The sequence below is a fragment of the Ambystoma mexicanum genome, chromosome 5p (assembly GCF_040938575.1).
Source record: "Ambystoma mexicanum isolate Mex_15411 chromosome 5p, UKY_AmexF1_1, whole genome shotgun sequence".
NCBI classification, from domain to species: domain Eukaryota; kingdom Metazoa; phylum Chordata; class Amphibia; order Caudata; family Ambystomatidae; genus Ambystoma; species Ambystoma mexicanum.
This window is the reverse complement of record NC_090930.1, coordinates 29,820,047-29,844,386: the sequence shown is the minus strand read 5'-3', so window position 1 is coordinate 29,844,386 and position 24,340 is coordinate 29,820,047. Positions and strand designations below refer to the sequence as shown.

The window sequence follows — 24,340 nt, the reverse complement described above, 5'->3', positions numbered from 1 at the left end:
AGTGGCTTCCCTTTTTCCAGGTTTTCCTTTGTCCACCACCGTAGCGAGAGAACTAAGGCCTGCAAGACCACCACTAGGTCGTCCCACAGTCCGCTGGCCTGACACCACTGGCTGTTGAGCCACTCTTGCATTGGGCGCATGCGCAGGCACGCGTGAGGTACCAAATAAATACACGACGCCATCATGCCTAGCAAGCGCATTGCTTTGCGTACCGTCACCTCTCAACCGGTCACATATTGAGGGATCTGAAACATGTTTTGGACCCTCTCTTCGGAGGGGAAGACGAGGCCGTCCTTTGTTTGAATTAGAGCCCCTAGGAATTGTTTGATTTGGCTGGGGTCTAGGCTGGACTTCTTTTCGTTGATGGAGAAGCCCAACTGGAACAAAAGGTCTATAGTCTTTTGGGTATTGGAGAAGCATGTTTCGTAAGAATCCCCTGTTATGAGCCAGTCGTCGAGGTAAGGGTAAACTGGGATGGACAACCTGCGCAGGTGGGCCGCTGCCACTGCCAGTACCTTCGTGAATACCCTCGGTGCTGATGCTATGCTGAAGGGTAGCACTCTGAACTGGTAGTGTTTGCCCTCTATCATGAACCGGAGGTATTTTCTGTGCGCTGGCAACATTAAAATATGAAAGTATGCATCTTTCATGTCCAATGTTGTCATGTAATCTCCCTGTGAAAGCAGTGGGATCACTTCCTGTAAGGTCACCATACAAAACTTTTGGGGTTTGATGAACTTGTTCGCTGGGCGCAGATCTAATACAGGGCGCATGGTTAGGTCCTTTTTGGGTACAAGGAAGTACACTGAATAAATACCTTCCGTTACCTGAGATAGAGGCACGACCTCTATGGCTCCTTTTTCCAGCAGTTGTTGTACTTCCTGTAGAAGGATGGCAAGATGTTCCGGTGACATGCGTCGTCCCCTCGTGTTGAATTCGATGCAGTATCCGTGGGCTACGGTGGAAAGTACCCAGCGGTCTGACGTTATACCCTCCCATGCTGGAAGAAAGGATGTTATCCGGCCCCCGACCGGTGTTGCATGGGAGGGGACGCGAATCTTCGCGTCACTTGGTGTTGTTCGGGGCTTGGGAACCTCTGGGGGTGGACCCTCGCCCTCTTCCTTTGCCCCGGCGCTGTCCTCTTTGGCTGTACTGGCCACTATTGGTCTGGAAATTGGTGGCAGGGTACTGTTGCTGCTGGTTTTGTTGTTGGCGTTGGCCACGAAAAAAGCGTTTGTTGCCATAGCCGCGCCTGGTAGAGGGCTTAGAGATTTGGTCCAGAGTTTTGGTAGTATCGAACTCTTTTTTAGCCATCTCCAAAGCCTCATCCACCGCTTTCCCGGAGAGGTTAGAGTCCTCAACAGGTTTTTTTATTAAAGACGCCTGTGTCTCCGGTTTGAATCCTGAGTTGCGCAGCCATACGTGTCGTTTTAGGACTATTCCCTGAACTAGGGAACGTCCCGCCGTTTCTGCCGCATCCAGAGAGCTCTTTACAATACTCTGGTTGACCTGGGTTCCTTCGGCAATAGTTGAAAGCAGGCGTGTACGTAATGGTTCCGGCGCTTCTTCGGCGTCTTTGCGCAGTTTGGCCCACTGCGCGTCCGCATAGCTAGCGAGCAAAGAATTGTTGTTGGCAATTCTTGCCGAAAAGGCGGCCGAGGATGTAACTCTTTTTGCAAGGGCATATAACCGCTTGCCCTCCTTGTCAGGTGGTGCCTCACTGGTGGAAAGTGGTACCCCTGCCCTCTTTCTTGTGTTGGTTACTACCAGGGAATCTGGAATGGAATGTCCCCTGATGTACAGCGGGTCTGAGGGTGAAGGAGTGAAAAGTTTTTCAATTCTAGGATTTACCCCTCTGATTAGTGCGGGTGTGGACAGCGAAGGGATGATTCTTCTCCTCACAGAAGCAAGGAGGGGAATTGTCTGACTAACTGGGGGTTTCTCCTTAATTACCCTTTCTACAAAGTCTAATTCCGGGGAGAGCTCCCCAGTGTCCAGTTCGAAGTGTGCTGCTGCTTTACGCAACATGGGGTTGATCGTCAATGGGAGACGTGTTTCTACCAGGTGAGATGTCAGGAGGATTTAGGTTCAGGCCATCAGTGTCAGAATATATAGATGGTGATTGCCAGGGGTGAGAAGGTCCTTCTTCTGGATTTTCTCCGAAGCCTTCCCCTACCGAGTCTGGGCTGCCTTCCAGACCTTCCTCCTGGTCCTCATCCATAAACTCATTCTCTACCTGTTCCTCAAAATAATGTTCTTCCTCAGTGAGGTCATACACACTGTGGAAGTCTGAGGCTGTGTCCTGGTGGGGATTGCCTAATCTTGGAATTTTGGCCCTGGGGTCCTCCTGAGGCCCTTCTCTTATTCTCTTTGGAGTGGGAGGGTTCTGGGCATTCATAAACCTCTCCATTCTTTCCATGCATAGATGGAGCCTCTCCATGGTTTCATGGGGTACCCCTGAGCGGTCTAGCGGGGGAAAATTGGTGTCTTGTAGCTGAAAACGGCTCGACCACTCCCATAACGTCGAGGAAAGTGTCCCGTCGCCCTCCGAAAAGCCTTCAGGTGTGCTGGAAATCCCTTCGACTGAAGGAGATAGTCCCTGTGTTCTCGCCGTGTCTTTCGACCTTTGCGTAACGCTCGACGTGTCTTTCGGCGTACGCTTGTGGGCGTCGGCTACCACGATCCTCGCCAAGCTCTCAGCGACTCGTTTGTCAGCGGAAAGCTGTGGTTTCGACGTTATGGGTGTCGAACGCTCTACGGCGGTATGCGCTTTCTGCTGATGCGCTCCGGCCGATGATTTTGGGGCGGCGCCCTTATTTGCCGAAAGCCCAGTCGCTGGTCGCGGCTGCGGTTGCGAGAGGGGCTTCGAACCCGAACGGTCCGAGGAGGCCGCCGGTGAAACCTGCGTCTCCTTGGGCGCTGATGCTCTTTGCCCTTGGCAAAGAAGAGCCATGGGTTGTGTGCTTCTGTGTGGTATTGTGTGCGTCAGTGTCGCCGGGGTGTTCATCCCCATAAGCAGGGCGTGAGCCGAGCCCGTCGGGGCCGGGGACAGACGACGAAGTGCGTGCGCGCTCCCTAGAGGGGTTTACGACTTCCGTAGCGGAGGTCGTGGTATCACGTTCCTCGTCACTGTCGGAGGTAGCGACGGTGGGTGGAGCGTCGGCCTTCGACATAGCGTAGGCCGCCCACCTTTTGACCCTACGGTCTTTTAGAGTCTTCGGCTTAAGAAGCAGACAAGCCGTGCAACCTTCCTCCTTGTGATCGAGGGGCAAGCAGCGGTTACACCGTGAATGCTTGTCCTTCCAAGTAAACTTGCCCTTGCAAAGCGGGCAAAACCTAAAGGGTGTCCTCTCCATAGCCGAGGCAATAAAACGTGATAACCACCCCAAGGGAAAGGAAGGGGAAAAGGAAAGGCATTCTCAGAAAAGAATAGAGATGTCCCACGACCCCCACTCTCCCTACTGTGTTTGGCCTGCGAGGCCAGGCCACGTGTTCGGCAACGCCGAAGGATCTCCTCCGCTCGTCCCCTCCGTCGAAGATCTTGCTCGGCGGAGACAGCTTCACAACAGCGTCGAGGGGGGGATCGATATGTTCTATATTAATATAGGAAAACGACCAAAGGTCGAGGAGATGAAATCTGCAATGTCTCTCGAGGAGCACCGCGTAAAGGCGACCATTAGCTGGGCGGAAAAAAACAATCTGAGGGACCTCGACGCGTGAGGGATTGTGGGTACTACACACGTCACTATAGGGATAGTGTTACAGACATGCCTTGTCGACGTCCCCTTTTCGACTACGAAAAACAAAATGCAATACTCCGCAGTGACCACTGGATGTCGGACCTATGCACAGCATGTGATTCTAAGCAGATTAACAAACATCAGAAACAAATTTCCCCGACCAAGTTATCCAGAGACCGTTCCCCTTGGATCGGTTCTGGGGGTACCTGGAGGCGTAATCTGGGCATTGGGCGTTCTCCTGAGTAGCGAACAGGTCGATCTCTGGAAACCCCCATTCTGCGAAGACGTTGGATACAATGTCTTCGTGCAGACGCCATTCGTATTCTTCTGGCAGAGGAAAATCTCTTCTGAGTACGTCTGCCAGAAGGTTGAGTTCCCCTGGAACATGTTGGGATATCAGAAACATCTTGTGTTTGAGAGCCCATATCCAGATGTTTGGGAAAGCTTGGATAGCCCTGGAGAGCGAGTGCCCCCCTGTTTGTTCAGGTAATAAATTGCTGTTGTGCTGTCGGTTAGGACCAGCACCGTCTTCCCTTGCAGTTGCTCCTGAAAGGCATTCAATGCTTTGAACACTGCCAGTAGCTCCAGTAGGTTTATATGGTTGGACGCTACCTGAGGGGACCACACTCCGTACGCTGTCTGTTGAAGCAGGTGAGCCCCCCACCCTGTGAGAGATGCATCTGTCGTGAGAGTGGCTTCCACTGCAGGGGTGGGGAAGGTTTTCCCCTTTAAGAGGTTCTCCCTCGACCACCACTGCAGAGAGAGAACGAGGGCTGGCGAGACAACTAACAGATCTTCCCATTGTCCTCTGGCCTGACACCACTGGCTGTTGAGCCACTCTTGCATGCGCAGCCGCGCGTGGGGGACGAAATATATGCATCACGCCATCATTCCCAGCAAACGCATAGCTTTGCGTACCGTCACTTCCCAACTGGCTACATACTGAGGGACTTGAGAGCGCATGTTCTGAACCCTCTCGCTACGTTCCGTACGAATTAGAGCCCCCAGGGACTGTTTTACTTGGCTGGGGACTAAGCCGGATTTCTTTTCGTTGATAGAAAATCCCAGGCTGAACAGTAGGTCTACTGTCTTTTGGGTGTTCGAAAAACACACGTCGAACGAGTCCCCCGTGATGAGCCAATCGTCGAGGTATGGGTAAACTGGAACTGAAAGTCTGCGCAGGTGTGCTGCTGCCACTGCCAGGAACTTGGTAAACACCCTTGGCGCCGAGGCTATGACGAAGGGGAGTACCTTGAACTGGTAGTGTTTGTCCTGAATCACAAACCTTAGGAACTTTCTGTGCGCTGGCAGCATTGAAATATGAAAGTATGCATCTTTCATATGAAAGTATGCATCTTTCATATCCAATGTTGTCATGAAGTCCCCTTGTTTTAGCAATGGGATCACCTCTTGCAGTGTTACCATGCGAAACTTCTGGGGATTTATGAACTTGTTCGCTGGGCGCAGGTCTAGACCAGGACGCATGGTGAGATCCTTTTTGGGTACAAGGAAGTATATTGAATAGATACCCTCGTTTACCGGAATAATCGGGACTGCTTCTGTGGCGTCCTTTCCCAGCAGCGACTCCACCTCTTAGACTAGGATCTGCAGATGTTCCGGTTAAAGGCGTCGATATTTCGGCGGTCTGAACTGTGGGTGTCAGGTGAATTCCACGCAGTAACCGTGGGCGACCGTCTTTAATACCCGCTGGTCTGAAGTTATCCCCTCCCATGCCTTGAGGAAAGATGTTAATCGCCCCCCAACCGGGGAGACATGGGAGGGGACCTGAACTTGGTGGTCATTTCTGACCCGAGGTTGACGCACCTCTGGAATTGGAGCCTCTGCCTCTACTCTTTCCGCGCTTCTGACCCCTCTGGGGGTAGTAAGTGGGGCTCGCAGCCGGTTGAGTTGAAGTTGCCCGTGCCGAAATTATTTTGAGCAGCGCGGGCTGGTCCTCGAAAGGACCGCCGAGAATTGCTGCCCCTCTGTGAAGAGGGTTTTTGGGAAATCTGGTGCAGCGACCTAGTCTCGTGCTCCTTCTTGGCTGTCTCCAATGCATCGTCTACCGCCTTCCCGAAGAGGTTGGCCTCTTCTATGGGTTTGTTGAGGATGGATGCCTGGGTCTCAGGCCTGAAGCCCAACATGCGCAGCAACGCGTGTCTAGTTAGGAGAGTACCCTGTGCGAGAGACCTGCCTGCTGTGTCTGCGGAGTCCAGGGTATTCTTTACAACATTTTGATGGCAAGTTTGCCCTCCGAGACAATGGCGAGAAGCTTGGCTCTGGTTGGTTCCGGAACCTCCTGAAGGCCTTCCTGGAGTAGGTTCAATTGGGCGTCGGCGTAGCTTGCCAGTAAAGTCGTGTTATTGGCAATCCGGACGGTATAAGCCGCCGCCGTGACCCGTTTGCCTAAGGCATACAACCTTTTGGACTCCTTGTTCGGGAGTGACTCTCCCGTGACAAGGGGAACCCCAGCTCTCTTGCAAGTGTTGGTCACCACCAGCGAGTCTGGGATTGCGTGCCCTTTGATATAAAGCGGGTCGGTGGGTGAGGGGCGGAAAGTTTTGACCCTTGGTTCACAGCCCTAGTCTGAGCGGGTGCGAGTAAGGAAGGGGCCAGCCGTCTCTTTACAGAGCTCAAGAGAGGGATAGACTGGCTTGCCGGAGGCTTGTCATTAATAATGTTTTCCGCGAAATCCTGTTCGGGCAAGGCTTCAAGCGTGGCAATTTTAAAGAATTCTGCTGCTTTTTTCAACATGTTGAAAGCCATTTGATCATCCACCGGGGGGGCTTGTCGAACCAGTATGGACGGGGGAGAATCGAGGCAAACGATATCAGAATTGTGATCATCCTGCTGGGTGTCCTCCCAGTTGTCCGTTGCGTCTTGATCTTCCCTATAATTGTCCAGAAAAGAAGTCTCCTCTTCTTCTGTATAGATGTCTCTATACGTGTCTTTCTGGACATCTTCTTGATAATCAACATAGTGTTGAACATCTAGGTGTTGGGCAACTTGTGTTTGAGGGTTAGGGTCTACCCGAACTTTTTTGGGCAGAGGTTGATGAGAAGCCGTGAAAAACTGCTCCAGCCGATCCATATACCCCTCAAATTGCTCCGTGGTCCACTTGGATGACCCAAATGAACCCAGCTGAGCAGGAACCGGGTCCTCAGCCCTAAGGTGTTGAGAGGATCTCCTCAGGGTGCCTGAGAGGGGTACCTGGCTTTCTTCGTAAGAGTCTTCGGGATAGTCTTCCAAATCTGTGGAAAACCTTTCGGCAGATTGGCCCATAACTGTGGGCGAAACCAGTACTAAGCACGCCGCCGTAGCAATCCTATTGATGCTCTTACAGATAGTCACCGAATCTTCGGGAGACAGCGCCTCCGATGATGGCGTCTAGGGTAGAGGCCCACTCGGAGTTTTCGGGCCTGCACATGCCTTTGAAACCTTGAAACTCGTTGACGTTTCTTGTTCAGAAACTTCGGCGTGTTGTGTTTGGAGGAGTAGCGTCGTTGTTATGTTTGTTAAGCCCAGTCGTCATGCGCTGCTGCGGATGTGGGGAAGGCTTCGGATCAAATCGACCCGATGGCGCTTTCGCCTTCTTCGACAAAGTCGTCGAGGAGGGCGCTTGGGTTGTGTGCTTTGTGCAGTGCGATTGTACGCCCCTGTCACCGGGTGTGGTCCCTGTAGCAAGACCGGAGTCGAGCCTGGAAGGGTCGAGGACGGGCGTGGCGGCTCTAGAATAGTCCGCCTCAAGGTCTATAACATCCGCGTTGGACGTTTGGTCATCCGATGTACCCCCGTCACTCTCAGCTGGTGTCGCGGCAGGGGAGAGAGGCTCCACGCGTGACATACCGTACGCGGACCACCGCTTGAACCGGCGCTCCTTAAGGGTTTTAGGTTTAGGAGTTTATACGCCGAACACCGCTTTAATGCTCTAGGGGGAGACAAGCGTTACATGACGTGTGCTGGTCTTTTCCACGGAAATCTGACCCTTCACACAGGGCAGAATCTAAATGGAGTCCTTTCCATAGCAGAAGGGAAGGGTGACCAGACCAAAAAGGAAAGAAGTGGAAAAGAGGAAAGACATAGCAGCATGGCAAACCCCGAGTCCACTCTCCCTACTGTGTAGGTCGGCCAGATGGCCCGACCACGTGGAAGCCCGAACGGCAGATCTTAGGTGCCGGAACCCACAGCCGTAGACGATTCCCCCGTATTCTTCGTCGAAGATGTTCTTGATAGTTCGAAGTGACTTAACGGGGATTAAACCGACAATTCAGTAAGATAAACAATGTCTCATGAAGAGCTCCGCTATAGGACGACCAGTTATGTGGGCGGAAAAAAACAATCTGACGACCTCGGCGCGTGAGGGATTTTGGGTACTACACACGTCACGATAGGGATAGTGTTTCAGACACGCCTATGCCGACGTCCCCTTTCGGTCCCCCGAAAGCCAAGATGCAATACTCCGCGGTTACCACTGGATGTCAGACCATATGCACAGCATGTGATTCTAAGCAGATTAACAAGCATCAGAATTTTTTTTACTTTGTCTGACGCTAGAGGGGTGCCCGGCCCTCTCCATAGTAGTTGTGACAAGTTAGTTGGAGTTAGATTTTAGCTGACCCCTAATATACAGGGGGTCGGTGGGCGCTGGCCCGAAAACATTTTTAATTCTAGGGTTAACCGCCCTCATGAGGTTAGGCGTAAGTAAGGAGGGCGGTTTACGTCTTTGTATAGACTAACAGTGGCATAAACCGAGTGGCAGACCTCTTGTCCCCAAGAATGTCCTCCACAAAGTCCTAGTCTACTTGTGCCTCTTGGGTGTCAATAGTGAAGTGTTGGTCAGCCTTAAGCAGCAGTTCTTTGTATTGGAGCAGGTTATCTACAGGTAAATCGGCTACGGGCTGATCCTTATAGTCGGGCGACGGGATAACCGATGGCATTGTAGTACTGGTCCCGACTATTGATCTCCACAGTCTCCTTGAGAGCCAGGGTCTTGCGACCCTGAGGGATCAATGGCATACAAATCCTGAGAGGGGTCTTGATAAATAGATGTGGAGGGGCCTAGGGTTGAAGTGCTTGGCTGTGGGTCAAGATGTGTTTTTTTGTCAGTGGGTTGATGTGTTGCAGCCCCTTACTGGGAGGTCTCTCAAAGAGATGTTCTCCTGGGTGCCGATCAATGAAGCTAACCAAGGAGGAAATCCTTTTCATAATGCAATTAAATTGTTCAGGGGTCCACTCAGAAGTCAGTGGGAAACCTGAGGGGGTAGGGGTGGTATGGAAAGGTGTGTGCTCTTTGTGGTGCATTGCCCCTGTGAGTATCTGCAGGGGAAGAGGAGCCCCCATCTTGGAAGACAAAGGCATCAAGATTTTTGCATTTTTCTGTTTCATTTATGAACCGTCCTAATGACCAATCACGGAGCTCTGGGTCATCCTGCCCCCAGCCAGTGACTGCCTTCCACCTAAGCCCATCCTCTAACAGCCATCTTCAGATTTGGTAGCACGTAAAGTGGCAGTAGGACCAATAGATGAGCCGCAGAGCGGTAGGCAGGAGCGTTTGGATGTGAATCCATGCCAGACCCATGCTGGAGAACAGAAGTTACGAGTAAACTGGTTCCTTCATCATGGGGTTTGGCATGCATTCACATGCTCATGAATAAAGAATACAAAGAAGTACAAACATGCACAACCACAGGTGGTGAGAAGGCATCTCTTACCGACTCACCAGGCTAACCTTCAAGCGAACAGGTTGCGCAGTACCGCTTGGCCGACTCTGGACTCCTCCCCGGCATCCCTGTCGACGCAGTAGAACTTCGTGAAGGTGTGCATCAACCTCCACGTAGCAGCCCTGCAAATGTCCAGCAGGGGCACACCAGACAGGAACGCCGTTGTAGCAGCCATCACTCTGGTAGAGTGGGCTCTCGGACAGCCAGGCCGCAGTCGATTTGCCAACCGGTGATAATGGGTTATACAGGTGGAGCGCCACCTGGAAATGGAAGCCTTGGACAGGGCCATCCCATGGTTCACAGGATCACAGTTCACAAAGAGCTGAGCTGGTTTCCAGAAACTTTGTGCAGGCCAAATAAAACTTCAGCGCTCTAGCCACATCCAGAAAGTGCAAAGTCCTTTCAGTTGGCAACGGAAAAAACCTAGACAACACCAAGGGTTTGTTTAGATGAAAGTCTGACGGCACCTTGGGCATGAAGGAGGGGTGCGCCCGCAGCACCACCCTCGTCTTGTGGAAAATCAAGTAAGGTGGTTTACAGGAGAGAGCTTGGATCTCCCCCACTCGTTGTGCAGAGGTGATGGCTACGAGAAAAGCTGTTTTCCACGACAAACATTTGAGTGACGCAGAATGCATAGACTCGAACTGCGGTCCCATGAGCCTAGAAAGCACCACATTGAGCTCCCACGCCAGAGTCGGAGTCTTCACCGGCAGAAATGAGCAGAAAAGTCCCTTGACAAATTCCTTGACCAATCGGTGCGACCACAAGCATGGCCATCCAGGGGATCTGGTGTAGCAGGAGATAGCCAGAGATGAACCTTGAGGGAGGCGTGGGCCAGCCCGGATTTGGCATACAACAGCAATTACGGAAGCACCCAAGGGGCCTGGACCCTCAGTGGATCTATCTTCTGTGAACGGCACCAAACAGTAAATCTCTTCCACTTCAGTCCGTAGCATTTCAGTGCAGACAACGCTCTAGCCTTTCCAAGAACTTCCTTACAGTCCGATGGGAGATTGTAGCCCCTGAATTCTAGCGCTGCAGGAGCCAGGCCTTCAGGTTCAGAGACCCCGAATCATGGTGAAGAATGGCACCTCCTTCCCTGGCGAGAAGATCCGCGGCCACTGGCAGCTTGACTGGTGGTGAACAATTGTGTTATGAGCAAAAGGGACCATGGGTTGCCACGCCCTCCATCTCTGTTTGCGGTGCACTAGCAGCCAGTTGGTGGAAACTTGTAAAAAGACCCGTGCTCGTGGTGCCTGTTGTGTATATCAAGCGAAAATTGTTATAGTTCCACTCATTCGGCGCGCGTGCTGTTTGATATGCTAGGATTTACTCCATTGCTTTTTCAGTGCATGACAAATGCAGTTCCACAAAGCTTGTGGTTTTAAATTTCTTCCACATTTTATTCTCTTGAATTCATCAATTCATGGTATACCAAGTGGTGTCGACACGTGTTTCGACCCAACAGGTCTTTTTCTAGGCTGGTGTGACGCAGAATGCATAGGCAACTTTGGGCCCTGCATTCTGGTATTTGTAGTCTGCAAGCGCAATGGGGGTTCTTCCTAGCACAGAGCGGGCGGATGTCACAGGGGGATCGAAGAGGGTGGTCTGCAGGGTCCTCGTTTACCAGTTTTCATAAGTAGCATTCACATTAGGAGCGGAGGCCCATCCATACATCGCAGCTTCAGCCTGCGCTCCTCCGCACCTACCATGCCCCTCCATTGAGTCTCCAGCATGTGCCACTTAAACAGCATCCAAATGAACAGCGCTTACCAAACCCCCGCCGCCCCCATCACCCCCTCCCACACCCCATCTGGCTTGCCAATGCAATCCAGTGGCGGGAGCATTCTAATAGCAGGGGGGGGGCCTCGAGAGCAACCACATCCATCCCTGGAAGCTTGTCCGATTTGGTGAAACAAAATGGCTGCCGTGTGGAGCACAGACTATCCAACCAATCACATCATAGTTACCTCACACTGCATATCCAATCAGGTACCGCTTCATCAGAACACATTAGACATCCCCACAAATAAGTACATGGACATTTTTAGAGACATTTTTTCCAAACACGTATTTTTAACAGTAACTAGTTTATTTTTTAAATACAAAATACATTCAAATATGTAATCTGACAATCTGCAGTGAATATGTTCGAAAGCTTCAAGTCAAATAACTAGACGTCGGCCGCCATTTTGGAAGTAAAAATAGCTGACACATTCACCACACAATGCAAATTCATATAAAGAGTGCAAAAAGAGGTGTGGATGGAAGAGAAATGGGAGGAAAAATCCTACATATTTCACTTATTAATGGGCATTAAATGGGTGGGGGACACAGCCAAACTACAGACATACATCCATCCTCATAGGTCATTGTGATGCTGGAAATCCATTGGAGGGACAGGGCCTCCATGTCCTTGTCCTGTAGTCCTTATTCACTATTGTTTTCTGCCCCGGAGTCCATGTGGGACTCCTAGCAGTGCAGCTCTTCCGGTTTTTGGTTTGGTGTACAGACCCATGGGATACCCTTATGGCACCCATGGGTGGGGGTACAACCCTGTGCCCCTAGTGTATCAGTTGATTCCTGATAGGAAACAAGATGGCCCCTGCAGGCTCTTGCTTTCTATTGCCTGTTACCTTGTTTTCCCAAAGTCCTGGGAAGCCCTGACTCTGTCCCTTCCCCCTGACTGGCTTTTGGGTGGAAGTTCTATATGGTGTTGTTGTGAAGTCCAGTCCAGACTGGCTGGAGCCTTCCCAGTGACTATGTTGTGGGTACACCCTTTGGGTGGGACCTGGGTGAATGGAGTGTGTGACCAATATGCACTTCTTGTTGTGGCTGTCTGGTTTCTGGTATGAGACAAAGACTGAGACAGCCCTGCCCGAAACTGGCCTGAATGCAGTCTGTAGTGTTGAATGGCTGGGTACTTGTCCCAATCCACATTCCTTGTTGTGAGTGTCTGAGAGGGAGGAGTGTGGCCTGAATGCACTGTATGCCTGATTGGCTGACTGCATGAATGCCCTTCTATATGATTGGCTGCAGAGTGTAACCCAGCAGCGTGGATGAGAGACAGAATAGTATATCTGGGGACCTCTCACGACTGGAAATTGTTCAGAAGCTGTGTCTACACTTGAAGAGTAACTGGAACTGCTGATCCTCGATGCCCAGATGGAAGAAGAAGACTTGCTGTTGCATTTGCTTCGACCTGATCTGAAAGCTGCCGAATTTGTCGAAGACTGATCTGAGGACCTGGTAAGGCACCCTCTTCCCGTGCTCCGAGGGACCATGGAACACCGCTGACCTTCGCCGAAGCTCCCTGGAAGTCAGACCCTCGAAAGGCTGCCGACTGGAGACAGGACCGCCGAGGAGATCGAAGTGAAGCACCCGGACTTCGCCGCCGAAGTCCATTGCCGTCGAACAGGGTTCGCAGGTTTGTGTAACCGCTGGAGGCCCGTCGAAGTTGTATTGCCCCAGAAGAGGGGACCACTTGACGCTGTGCCGCCGACGACCAGAGCCGCCCGCTCCTTTGCCCAAGAACATTTGAATCGAAGGGCTCCCTTGTCCGCACCAACGACCGCTTTATCCTGCCGGAGAGAGTCAAGGCCGCCAACGTGCCGAGGAGAATCCGTCGGTGGGTTTCCCGCCACCTTAAGGCCACAAGGACTTCGACAACTCAACGCCCTTGTTGGGCCACAGTTCTTCTGAAACTCTTTGTGGTCCCGAACTAGCAAAAGCTGAGGTGCCCTGCACACCTCTTCCTCGCAGGTCGTCGCCGTCGAGCACCGCCTGGATCGACCTTCTCATTGACGCCAAGTTCACTTTCTTCGACGCCTCTCGACGATCCGCGACTCCTGCTTGAAAGGAGGGGTCACTCAAGAAGGATCCATTGACGCTTCATTGAAGAACTCTGCTCCACCAGGTACATTGGGGGGGTAAAAACATAGGAGGAAATAAGACTATTGATCAATATATGGACTGGCCTTGTGCTATATCTTTATTTTACAGGTTGCCCAGGTTGGGGGGGTGGGGGGCAAAACTGCCTAGTGGTACAGGGCCAGTATTCTGCCAATTGTGTCAACCATCTTGCTTTCCTGCCTATCTCTATTGCTGGTTTCCTTGTTATTGATCTGTCTGACATTCTAACAGTATAGGTGATGCACTTTGATGAGATCTGATAATATTGGTGGTACCACTTTAGAATTGTGGGGGCTTGGGGACTACACACTGTACTTAAGAACCAGCCCGCATCACTTCCTGAGAAGCTAGGCCTTGATTGCTCGTCCATTGCTACCGCATAGAGAATCTTGGCTGGGGTTCTCTGTGCCTCGCCTCTGCCATATAGAGAGCAGAAGTACAGACACCCCCCTCCAGTCCTTTACACTCATTTGCATTGAAAAGCATTACAAACCTATATTCAAAGACCCCATTTCAAGCTCTCATGTTAAAGCTCTTATTTTAATGACAAAAGTTTCGGCTTTCAGCGGTACCTAATCGCCAAAACTAACTGGTAAAATAAAAACATCCTACCGCAACAAAAAGGAGCGATAGCAGAAAACACCTTTAAATTCAGTTAACACATTACCAATGAATTTCAAATATTTCCAAGATTCACAGCTCAATAAAAATAAAAAAAGGCAGACACCAACTACTGGTATTCTACATGTTGCTTCTGAACATGTCACATGCTTGTAAATCCGTTTTCCTATGGGCTTAATTATATGAAATAGTTGGTGCATGTCTTCACAGCTTTGTGATCTGCTGTGTTGCATCAAATACCGAAGTCTTGCCCGCACTTGCCATTGGCTGTGCCATCCACTCACTCCCTGGCCCCCCCCCCCTGCCATTCTCCACACCTCCCCAGGATATACTCTAAGTTGAGGGAAGGGTTCCTCCCTTTCACACTTCTTGCCTGGCCTACCCTTCCCCCTCAATCACCAGTTAGCTGTCTCCCTTGAAGTGTGCAACACTCCTCTGCCCCTCCCTCCGTCCCTAGTCACTTCGATGTTTTCCTAAATTTCCCACCACTGCTGCCCATTGCGGCGCAGTACATCCATGCCCCTGAAGTGAAAGGTCACTGTAAATGGCGGTACAAATGAGACAGGACATTGAATCAAATACCTTAAATAAAAAGAAGACTGCTAATGTTTCCTCCATGTCATATCAAAAAACTATTAGGCCAGAAAAGCAAGATTTAAAACAGCGTTCAGGGATCTGAAACCTAAGCATAGACATTTGAGGTTTAGAAATTGCATGTAGATGTAATGACGGGGATATTACATAGAGCAGGCTTGTACAATGCAGTAGCAGAGGTGTGATGCACACGACAAACCAATGGATTGGTCTTCATTACTCACTTGCCAGTCCAGGATCTCAGGCTTTCCAGTGAAAAGATTGTTGCAATAATGGCAGCTCAGGTGGATGCCACCTTCAGGAGTCGTTCGCTGAAAAGGAGAGAAAGCAAAGGTCAAGCACAGCAGCAGCTTCCACATACTGGCACCAAAGACTTAAATCTGAGGCAGATCAAACATTTGAGACCTATGGTGCCTTTTCCCAAAACCAGTAATGGAGAAAGATATATTGGACTAGTATTCACCAAAAAAAGGGGGGCGACTTAACAAGATGTAGCTGAACTACAATGGAAGTGACTGGCAGACCTCATAAAAGGGATTTACCAAAGATACTGCATCTACCAACTACAGGCCGAACTGAGCAATTTAAGACATCCATTTAACACATCTGGTACAAGGAGGATCACAAAATGTTTGGTTCGGTACTGTGAAGGCATCAAAGCAAGACAGACAACAGATTCAAAGTTCAAACAAAAGAACGTTATTAACTTAAATGTCAGGATGGTTGAAGGCCTAACTTGCCATATGCCAAGGTAGGATTTCCCTGCCCGAACAGCACTAAGGAAAGCCTTAGTAAAACAGTTCAACTTAAAATGTGTATCCAAAGCCTACCCTCACAACGGAAGCTAAACAATGTGTACAATGTCAATAATGAAATACATGGTGATCAAGTTCTGAGCTTCTTCCTGCTCTTAGCCTCCTTTTCAGCTCCGCTTCCCCATGTAAAAGAATGTTACACAAAAGTCTCAAGACTACCTTTCCACAGATCAAGGCAATACAGATCCACACAATGCTCCGGGTTCCCCTCCCCAAGTTCAATGGAACAGTTCACACATAAGGGCTCTCGAGGCTCAGTCCTCAAGACAGTATTTGCAGTTCCCCAAATCTCAGGGTTCCCTTCCGCAAGATTTCAATGTAGCACTTTAAGGTTTGAACCTTTCCATGATAAACACAAAATAAGTCTACTTGACCCTCCTCCTGGTGTGCTCTGCCAGTTCACTCAGTGCTCCTTGGTTTATTTCACAATGGGTCCGGCAGTAAGCCTGCCGGTGCTACCGGCGGGTTGTCACCAGACCCGTAATTTACCAGTACCCGACTTCCTGGTGCCACCGGGAGATTACAACTCTGGCGGGCCAGGAGTCAGGCGCCGGCAAAATGCAAGTCCCCATAGAGTCCAATAGGACTATGGGAGTGGGGACACAAACCGCCGGCAATATTGCCAACGTTGCCAGCGCTTCTGTGAATTTTTTACCTACCATGGCCGCCGTGCCTGACAGGGTCAGACCTGTCGGGCACAGCGGCCACAGCAGGCAAACGGAGCAAGCCGGTCTGGAATAGAGCATGCCAGTGAGTTTACCGGCAGGCACCCTGGTTTCCGGACCGTCAAACTTATGAGGCCCAAGGTCTTCCCTTTCATCACCCTTTTTGTCTTGTATGCCGTTTGTTCACACTTTTCTGATTTCTCCTGGTTAACCTCTAGGCTTTGTCACCACGTATTATACACTTCTTGCCAGCTTTTGACGTTGCTGTATTGTATCCATTTATAAAGATCACTCTACGGTGGTCTTTTTCCTGTCCCACCTTTCGGTATTCTTTCACACTAGTGTTCTTTTCAATAAGTGGGCACCTTTGGTCATCATCCATGGTTAACTTTCCCTATAAAGTGTTATTCAGTTCCGTGTACAATAAGCTTACTTGAGCTGAGTTTCAAGGTTTTTACTAATTTCTGTGTTCAATATATGTGAATCAGCTGTGTTTCAAAGTTTCGTTCAATAAACGTATATTTCAGCTTTGTTTTCAAACTTTCAATCAGTTCGGTATTCAATAAACGGAATTCAAATTTGTTGCAAAGTTGCATTCACACGGTATTCAATTAACATGTGCGGCCCTTAACTGCTTAAGCGTAGCCCGCAAGGAGTACCCCGATGCTGAGTAACTTCCCAGACACTCAATGGTCATTGCGTTCCTCTAAAATGACTACGCTTCTCCTTGGTCTTGTAGACCGATGGGCCAGCTTCGGCGAGCCCCTCTCGCATTCCGGATGCTGTTCCCCAAACGCCAGCAGCCCTGCTCTTCAGCTGGGACGCAGACAGCGTACTGTCCTCCTCCTGTCTCGTTGGCAGCTCCCACTGCTTTCTGTCCCATATGGAGGCTCCCACATCTGATGGCTTTCGAGCCCAGCTGGTCTTGGGCTCTAGCGGTCCTCCTGATCTCTGCCGGCATCCTGGCCTTCTCTCAGGATCCACCATAACTGCCTCATCATGACATGTCTACTGCTGGTCTCTGACAACCAGGCCTCACTATTGCGAGCTCTGCTGCAATTTTGGTGCCCTTTTATACACATTTGACAGTTTGCAGGTATGGATTTTCATTTGGGCTTGCCGGACCACAATTAAAAAGGACATGCCTGATCATGAAACACTAGAGGCATCTTCGTCCCAGTACTAGAATGTGAAATGAGGGGTTAGTATTAGTCACTCCTAGTCACCCATTTCTTGTCCCAGTACTGCCAGAGGTAAAACATGGGGAAAAGAGGGGAGCGGTCTTACAATTGCCAATGAATGCTGAGGGAAGGTTAGTCTTCAATATGTAAAGGAGATACCATTTATTTTCTGCGGACACCCCACTTAATCCCTCTTTTCACCCTCTTGCTGATGCCTCTAGACAGGTGCTATCTCCTGTTATTTTCTTTGTGAATGGGACAGGGATAACAATATCCCATGACTGCACATGGGATAGAGGACTTTTTGGGGAAAAGAGAATGTGGAAGACCCGCTCTCACCCAAGGAGATCTCGGCCACAATATCCAAGAACCCTCCACCCAGGTGATCTCCCTCGCTTTTCCAACTCCAGGGTCAGGATCCAAAAGCGATGGCCTTTCCCTTACCTATTTTGCCAGTCCCCCCTACGCACCCTTTTGCTGGTCTCACTTCCTCCCACCTCCCTTCCCAACATTGGCCGTGAATGGATCCGGAGATCCCTTTAGGATTTTCTCCCAGTGCAGCCCTCGGCTAAGGGCCTGAAGGCAAAGGGGCAGCTCCAGTCCGGGCTTGCCTGTGCAGGCATGCCAAAGTCAACCAGCAGCAACTGACAAGGTAAGAATGGTCCGGATATGGAATACAGCAATTACTGTAGTCTGGAAAACCCTACCCCCCCAAACCGCCTCACCTGCATAACAGAATATCAAGGTTTGCTAGCTAACAAGTAAACAAAGACATTGGGCCTCATTCCGAGGCTGGAGCTATCCATGGAGTAAAGAGCACCATGGTAAGCAACCATGGAGCTATTTACTCCATGGAAATCCGGCATGGTGAATGGAGTAATTAACGGTCCATTCCAAGGTTGGAGGGACCGGTAAGTCCCCATTCACCATACCGGTTCCCCATCCCCATTCCTGCCATTACGGTGCCGTAATTTACTCCAAGGTCCCTTTGCGGGTTGGATTTTTAACGCCTGCTAAAAGCAGGCATTAAATGCCAACCCGCAAAAGGGAACTCGGAATATGGTGGTAAGTGTTAACGGTCACCGTTGCCATTAACGGTGACCGTTAACCCTTACCTCCAGCCCCGGAATGAGGCCCATTAACATTAAAAGGTCAGTTTAATGAGACGGCCAATAAACAGATGGGACACCTAAACTATGAAACACTGCTGGAATCATACGTGGAAAAGAAGACCGGGTTAAAACAGGACGCCCTAATACCCATCCATAAATACAGCAGTCAATTGGTGGAAAGAAGAAAACAAAGGAAATAAGAGAAATCAAGAAAAGAAAAAAAAGAAAAACAAAGGAGTATCAGGAAAAGTCAAAGTCAGTATAACAATGGGCTAATCGAATTTAGCCACATAAGAGTACAAGAAGAAGGGGAGGTAATGTTAAAGACATTGTGGAATACAAACACAAGAGAAACATGGGACCTAATTAACAACTGTACATTGAACCAACAAAAGAGGTTAATTGGTGGCGTCTCAGATCAGAAGAATGGATAAAGCACTATACTCAAGTGTTCACAGCACAGAAAGAGGACATTGACCTACCAGACGTGATCACTGAGCACGCCTGGAAGGTAATGATGGACGAAGAGGAAATGGAAAGTGCAATCAGGAAACTGAAAGATTCAACTGCAGCCAGGCCAGATGGCGTATCGAACATTCACTTGAAAAAGGATCCAAAAACATGGTCTATAATAATAAACAAACTGTTCAAAATGATTGAAACACAAAGGAAAATCCCCGAAATCTGTAACAAGAGCATAACTGTTCTGATTTATAAAAAAGGACAGCGAGACAAGCCCAATAACTATCGGCCTATATCACTATTAGCAACAACTGGAAAACTATTTGCGGCAGACCTACAGAAGAGTCCAACAAGGTGGGCAGAAAAGAACAACATCATAGAACCCCGACAATCGGGGTTCACGAAGAGAACCAGTACGGATCTAAACCTTTTTATCTTGACAATGCTAAAAACAAACGCATTGGAGTTTAAAAAGGAACTGCATCTGGCATTTATTGACTTAAGTCAAGCGTTTGACTCTAAACAGGAGAAAGCTGTGGGAAAAGCTAAAAAAGTGGAAATGTTCTGAAGAGCTATTGAACCCAATAAGGGCGTTCCATCAAAACACGTCAACACAAAATTTGCTTTGGCGAAGATGGAGAACTGACAGTAAAGGTTGAAATTAAAACAAGGCTGTCCGCTCGCAGCCACTATTTAAACTGTATATTGCAGACTTACCGGAAAGAACAGTGAATACAAGGCATTTTGCACCAAAATTAAACGATCAGGAAGCAGCGCTAATTTGTTATGCAGACAATATAGTCTTAATGGATGAAACAAGAATCTGCTTACAGCGGTTTCTATCCAACTTGCACCAATAGATGAAAAAGAACGACTTGATGATCAATGTGGAAACATCAAAGATCATGACCGTGGGTGGTAAGAACAATACCTCAACGAAAAAATTTAAATGGGCAATTGGAGGAGAATATCTGGAATCAGTGTCTGAGATAAGATACTTAGGAGTGGGATTTAACATCGAGAGTGGAAAAAAATTGGGAAGACGTTTTGTTCGCAAAAGTTAAGAATCTAAGCTTGCAAGGAAGAGTAGTAAATGGTAGATCTGGAAAATTCTCCTTGAGACCCGTTAAAATGTTCAATGCACAGAAAGTGATACCATCACTAACATATGGCAGTGAAGCCGGAGTGAACCTTTCTCACACAATCTGGCCCAAGCTGGAAAGTGGTTTTTGGAAACCATTATGAATACTACCAAGAAATACACCAATAGTGGCAATAAGATCAGAGCTTGGGCTAGAGTCCCTGGAAGCAATAATAAATGGAAATCTCTGTCTACTGAGAAAAGTCAGAGAAGACAATCCGGGAGATGGATACAAAATACTAGCAAAGAAAGGCCAGGCCAAAAGTTCCATCCACTTAAACCATTGGAAAAACGAATGGTGTCTGATATTAAGGGACCTTGAATCTTCAGAGGACGAGTTTGTGACAAACCACAATGGAGTAAAAGAAAAACTTTTAAGAAAAGACTTGATTTCAACCAGAGAATCAAAAATGAAGTTGAAAAATCTAGGGAACATGCCCAACAAACATCGCAAAAAAAAATGTTTTACCTGATTATCTGTAATAATTTCCCTCAAGTACCCACAGAGGCAAATTAATGAAAATTCACCCAGGAGTTTATCCGACTAATGAATATAAAAACAGAACAGGAGGAAGAGGAATTAACGAAGCAAGCTGCAAATTCTGCCTAGATGATAATCAGCAGGAAACACCATTCCATTCCATCTTCAGGTGAATTGCATAGCAATAACAAAAGAAAGAAATCAAATGTGGAGAAGCCACATGACAGACACAGAAGTACCATTTCATTAACTCTTGGGTCCCCATTATAGGCGTTTCTCGCTCTATCCAGGTATCTCAAATCCAGGCGATACTGCATTTTCCAAGAAGTGAAACTCTGCATTACTGTTGATGGGCACATCTAGATGCGACTCAGTGTTCATTCAGGTATTGGTAATCTTTTCCTCCGTTAATCGCTCTGTCGCATTAGCCGCAGCTCGCCCCATACTCTTATGCGACCTGTGAACAGTGTAGTTCAGAGGTACTACATTACCCAGCAACACTGGCTCTTCAAGGTCGGCAATGCGTTAGCAGGCCGGTTTGCACCCGGTGCGCACCGCTTGTCGCAACAGCAGGCTTGCTGCCTCACAGACAGCAGGTATCATTACGTTGTGTCTTGACTACTTGTCTTACCATGCATGAAATTCACCACAAAATCAGTGAACTGCGCAAGTAGTCACAGCTCCTCACAACTCAAGTCTCTTGTAAGCATGAAATTATAAGTTACTCACTATAGTGAAAAACGTACTCTTAGTCCCCTTTCCTCCATACTGCAGTGGCGTCCCTTCCAAGGGACAGGAGCCGGAACCTTTTTCACCCGAAAAAACCTTCCCTTTAAATTTAGAGGCGCGAGGGGGTGCGGCCCTGACTGCCATCCAGCGCCACACCTCAGTCCCCATTGATGCGTCGATAATAGAGTTAACATTGCCCAATGACGCCAGTATGTTGGGGGGGGGGGGGGGGGGGGGGGAGTTGGTGGGACGTATGGGGGAAATGGGACTAAGGACTAAGAGTACGTTAGTCACTACGGAGAGTAACTTATAATACTCTTACATCCCGTCCCCTTTGCTCCATACTGCATGGGCGATTACAACTGAATGTAGCCCCAGGGTGGAGAGCAGACCTTCCTTAAGCAAATAGGTTCCTGAGAACCACCGGTCCGAAAGCCTCATCAGATCTAGAGCTGGCATCCAAACAGTAATGCTTGCAGAAAGCCGAGGGAGTGACGCAAGTGGCCGCCATGCTTATGACTTGCCAAGGGACATGGTGCTGGAATGCGATGGCCGTTACCTTGGCCCCGACTGTGTGGCCGTGCATGTTGGCCGGGAGTGGCTTGTGCTGGCCCTCTACGCTTCCTTGATGGCCAAGATTATCCAGTGAGCTATGGAGGCCTGGTAGCCTGGACTTGGGCCTCCTAAAGTGACAAACAAGGCGTCCAATTTGCAGAAGCCCATGCTCCTGTCCAAGTAAAATTTCAGGGCACACCCGACATCCAGGCAGTCCAGCACCCTCGGTGCTTCGTCCTTGGGATCAGGAAAGAACGTAGGAAGGACTATATCCAGGTGAAACGCAGACGGCACCTTGGGCAGAAATGCTGGGTGTGTCCGCAGGACTACTTTGTCCCTGCGTAAGGTAGTATATGGTTCTGAGGCGACCAGCGCCTGTATTTCCCCCCCCCCCACCGACTCTACGAGCCGAAGTGAGGCTGACTAGCAAAGCTGTCTTGATGGTGAGCAGCCTGATGTCCACAGACGCCATTGGCTCAAATGGTTGGTGCGCCAGATAGCCTAAAACTATGTTGAGGTCCTACACAGGTGCGGCCTTCTGAAGGGCGGGTAGAGCCTTGCGAACCCCGTCAAATCCTTCTTGACGTTAGGATTGGAACAGAAGATTTCCCCCCCCCTTCAGAGTTCCTGTAAGCCCCTATGGCTGCGAAGTATGTACGGCAGGGTATAGTGATTTTTTCGAATGACATTTTTCCAAATGCCATTATGTCGAAAACATTTCGCCTAATAAAAATATTTCGGATGTCTTTTTAAAAACCCTTTTTTAACCCTTTTTTTACTTAAAAAACAAACAAAAAAAAAGACATTAGAAAAAAATACTCGGCAAAATGTTTGACAATTTAATTTCGAAAAAATGTTTTCGAAAAAATGACCGGATACCGTACGGCAGGTGTCCACCTGCACACCAGAGTGGGCGAGGTGCACCGAAAAGGAAAGCACATCATCCAAAGAACATACCAGGGGGTCGATTTCCTTGGAGTCGGTCCAGGGGCAGAATCTGATCAATTTACTGTTGAACTGGGCCCTGGTAGCCTTGCTCCTTGCCCCCTGTATGATTTCCAGATTAGCATGTGAGAGGCTGAGGTGCCGCAGCGTTACCTGCTCATGTACCACGCAGTGAGGGCTAGCTTCTGTGGCGTGGGGTGGATGACCCTGCACCAGAAGATGTGCTGGGCCTGTCAGGAGGTGAATCGGAGGCACCTCCGAGAGGCTGAGCAGCTCCGAAAACCATGGCCTGGCCAGCCACAAAGGAGCTATTAGAATTGATGTTGAGTTGGCGAGACTCCTTGATCTTACAAATCACTCTGAATCAGCGGAGTGGGCAGGAAGGCGTAAGCCTTCATGCCGTTCCACTGGAGCTGAAATGCGTCGCCCAGGGAGCCAGGCCCTGTCCCTGCCAGGAGGCAAACTGAGGGCACTTCTTGTGCAAAGTGGCAAAGAGATCCACGTGGGGGTGAGCCCACCTGTCGAAGATCTCCTGAATGACAAGGTCGTTTAGCTGCCACTCGTAATTGTCCACTCCCATCCTGCGGAGCCTGTCCGCCTTCAGGTTGGCTTCCCACAGGAGGTGGATTGCTGTGAGGTATAGGTCGAATTCCAGGGCCCACTCCCACATGCCGATTTCCAGTCTGCACAGAGGAGGGGGATCTGGTACCTCCCTGCTTGTTGACATAGTACATGCTGGTCGAGTTGTCTGTCTGGATGATTACAACCGCGTCCCTAAAAAGTGGTATGAATGCTCCAAGCGCTACCCAGATGGCGTTCAGTTCCAACCAATTGATGTGGTATTCCTGCTCCTGTCTAGTCCAGGGGCCGTGGACGGAGAGATCATCCATGGTGGCTCCCCAGCCCCGAGCAAGGAGTCTGTGGTGATGGTGGCCTGCAGGGAAGGTGCCGAAAGGGCTTGCCTGTCCGTAGATCGCAGTCCCTGGACCACCATGTTAGGTCTGGGTGAAGAGATGGCGGAACTTTGATCATCTCGGATTGGGAGCCCCGCTCCTGGTTCCATGAGGGCGCGAAGTGCAGCTGAATCCTCAATGTCGTGTGTGGAATGACTAATAGGACCGCCGCCAAGAGACCCACGAGATGCTGGTATCACCATGCCGAGGTCACCTCTCTGCCGAGCAAGTGGGAGGTGGCCCTCTTGATGGCCGAGATCTTGTCCTCTGAAGGAAATACCTTCTCTGAGCATGTGTCCCAGATGAGGCCCAAGAATGTCAGTGTGCATGGGCTGCAGCTGCGACTTCTTGAGATTGAGCGAGAAGCCCAGATCGTGCAGTGTGTTCATAAGGGCATGGGAAGAGTGGTGAACCGCTTCCTGATATATAGCCCTGACGAGTAGGTCGTCGAGGTATGGATAGATGTGGAGGCCCTGCGCTTTCAGGAGGAGAGCCACCAAATTCATTAGCCTGGTAAAGACATTGGTGGCCAAGTTGAGGCCAAAAGGAAGGACCTTGTATTGAAAATGGTAGCCCATGATCTGGAACCATAGGAAAGAACGTTGGGGCTGCCAAATCGGGAAATTTAGGTAAGAGTCCTTCAGATCCAGGGAGCACATCCAGTCTCCTTTGCACAATGTCTCCACGATAAAAGCTGGCATAACCATCTTTTGT

At 49.6% G+C, this 24,340-nt stretch overlaps 1 protein-coding gene across 5 annotated transcripts in view; it reads right to left on the bottom strand.

The window, feature by feature from the left end:
- ZMYM3 (zinc finger MYM-type containing 3) overlaps positions 1–24,340 on the bottom strand; it is a 1,331,158-nt gene that overhangs the window by 743,184 nt on the left and 563,634 nt on the right. For all 5 annotated transcript variants that reach the window (XM_069612373.1, XM_069612372.1, XM_069612371.1 and 2 more), the window contains exon 10: positions 14,812–14,898. In XM_069612373.1, coding sequence (XP_069468474.1) covers positions 14,812–14,898 — 87 coding nt within the window. The remainder of the gene's footprint in view (positions 1–14,811; positions 14,899–24,340) is intronic.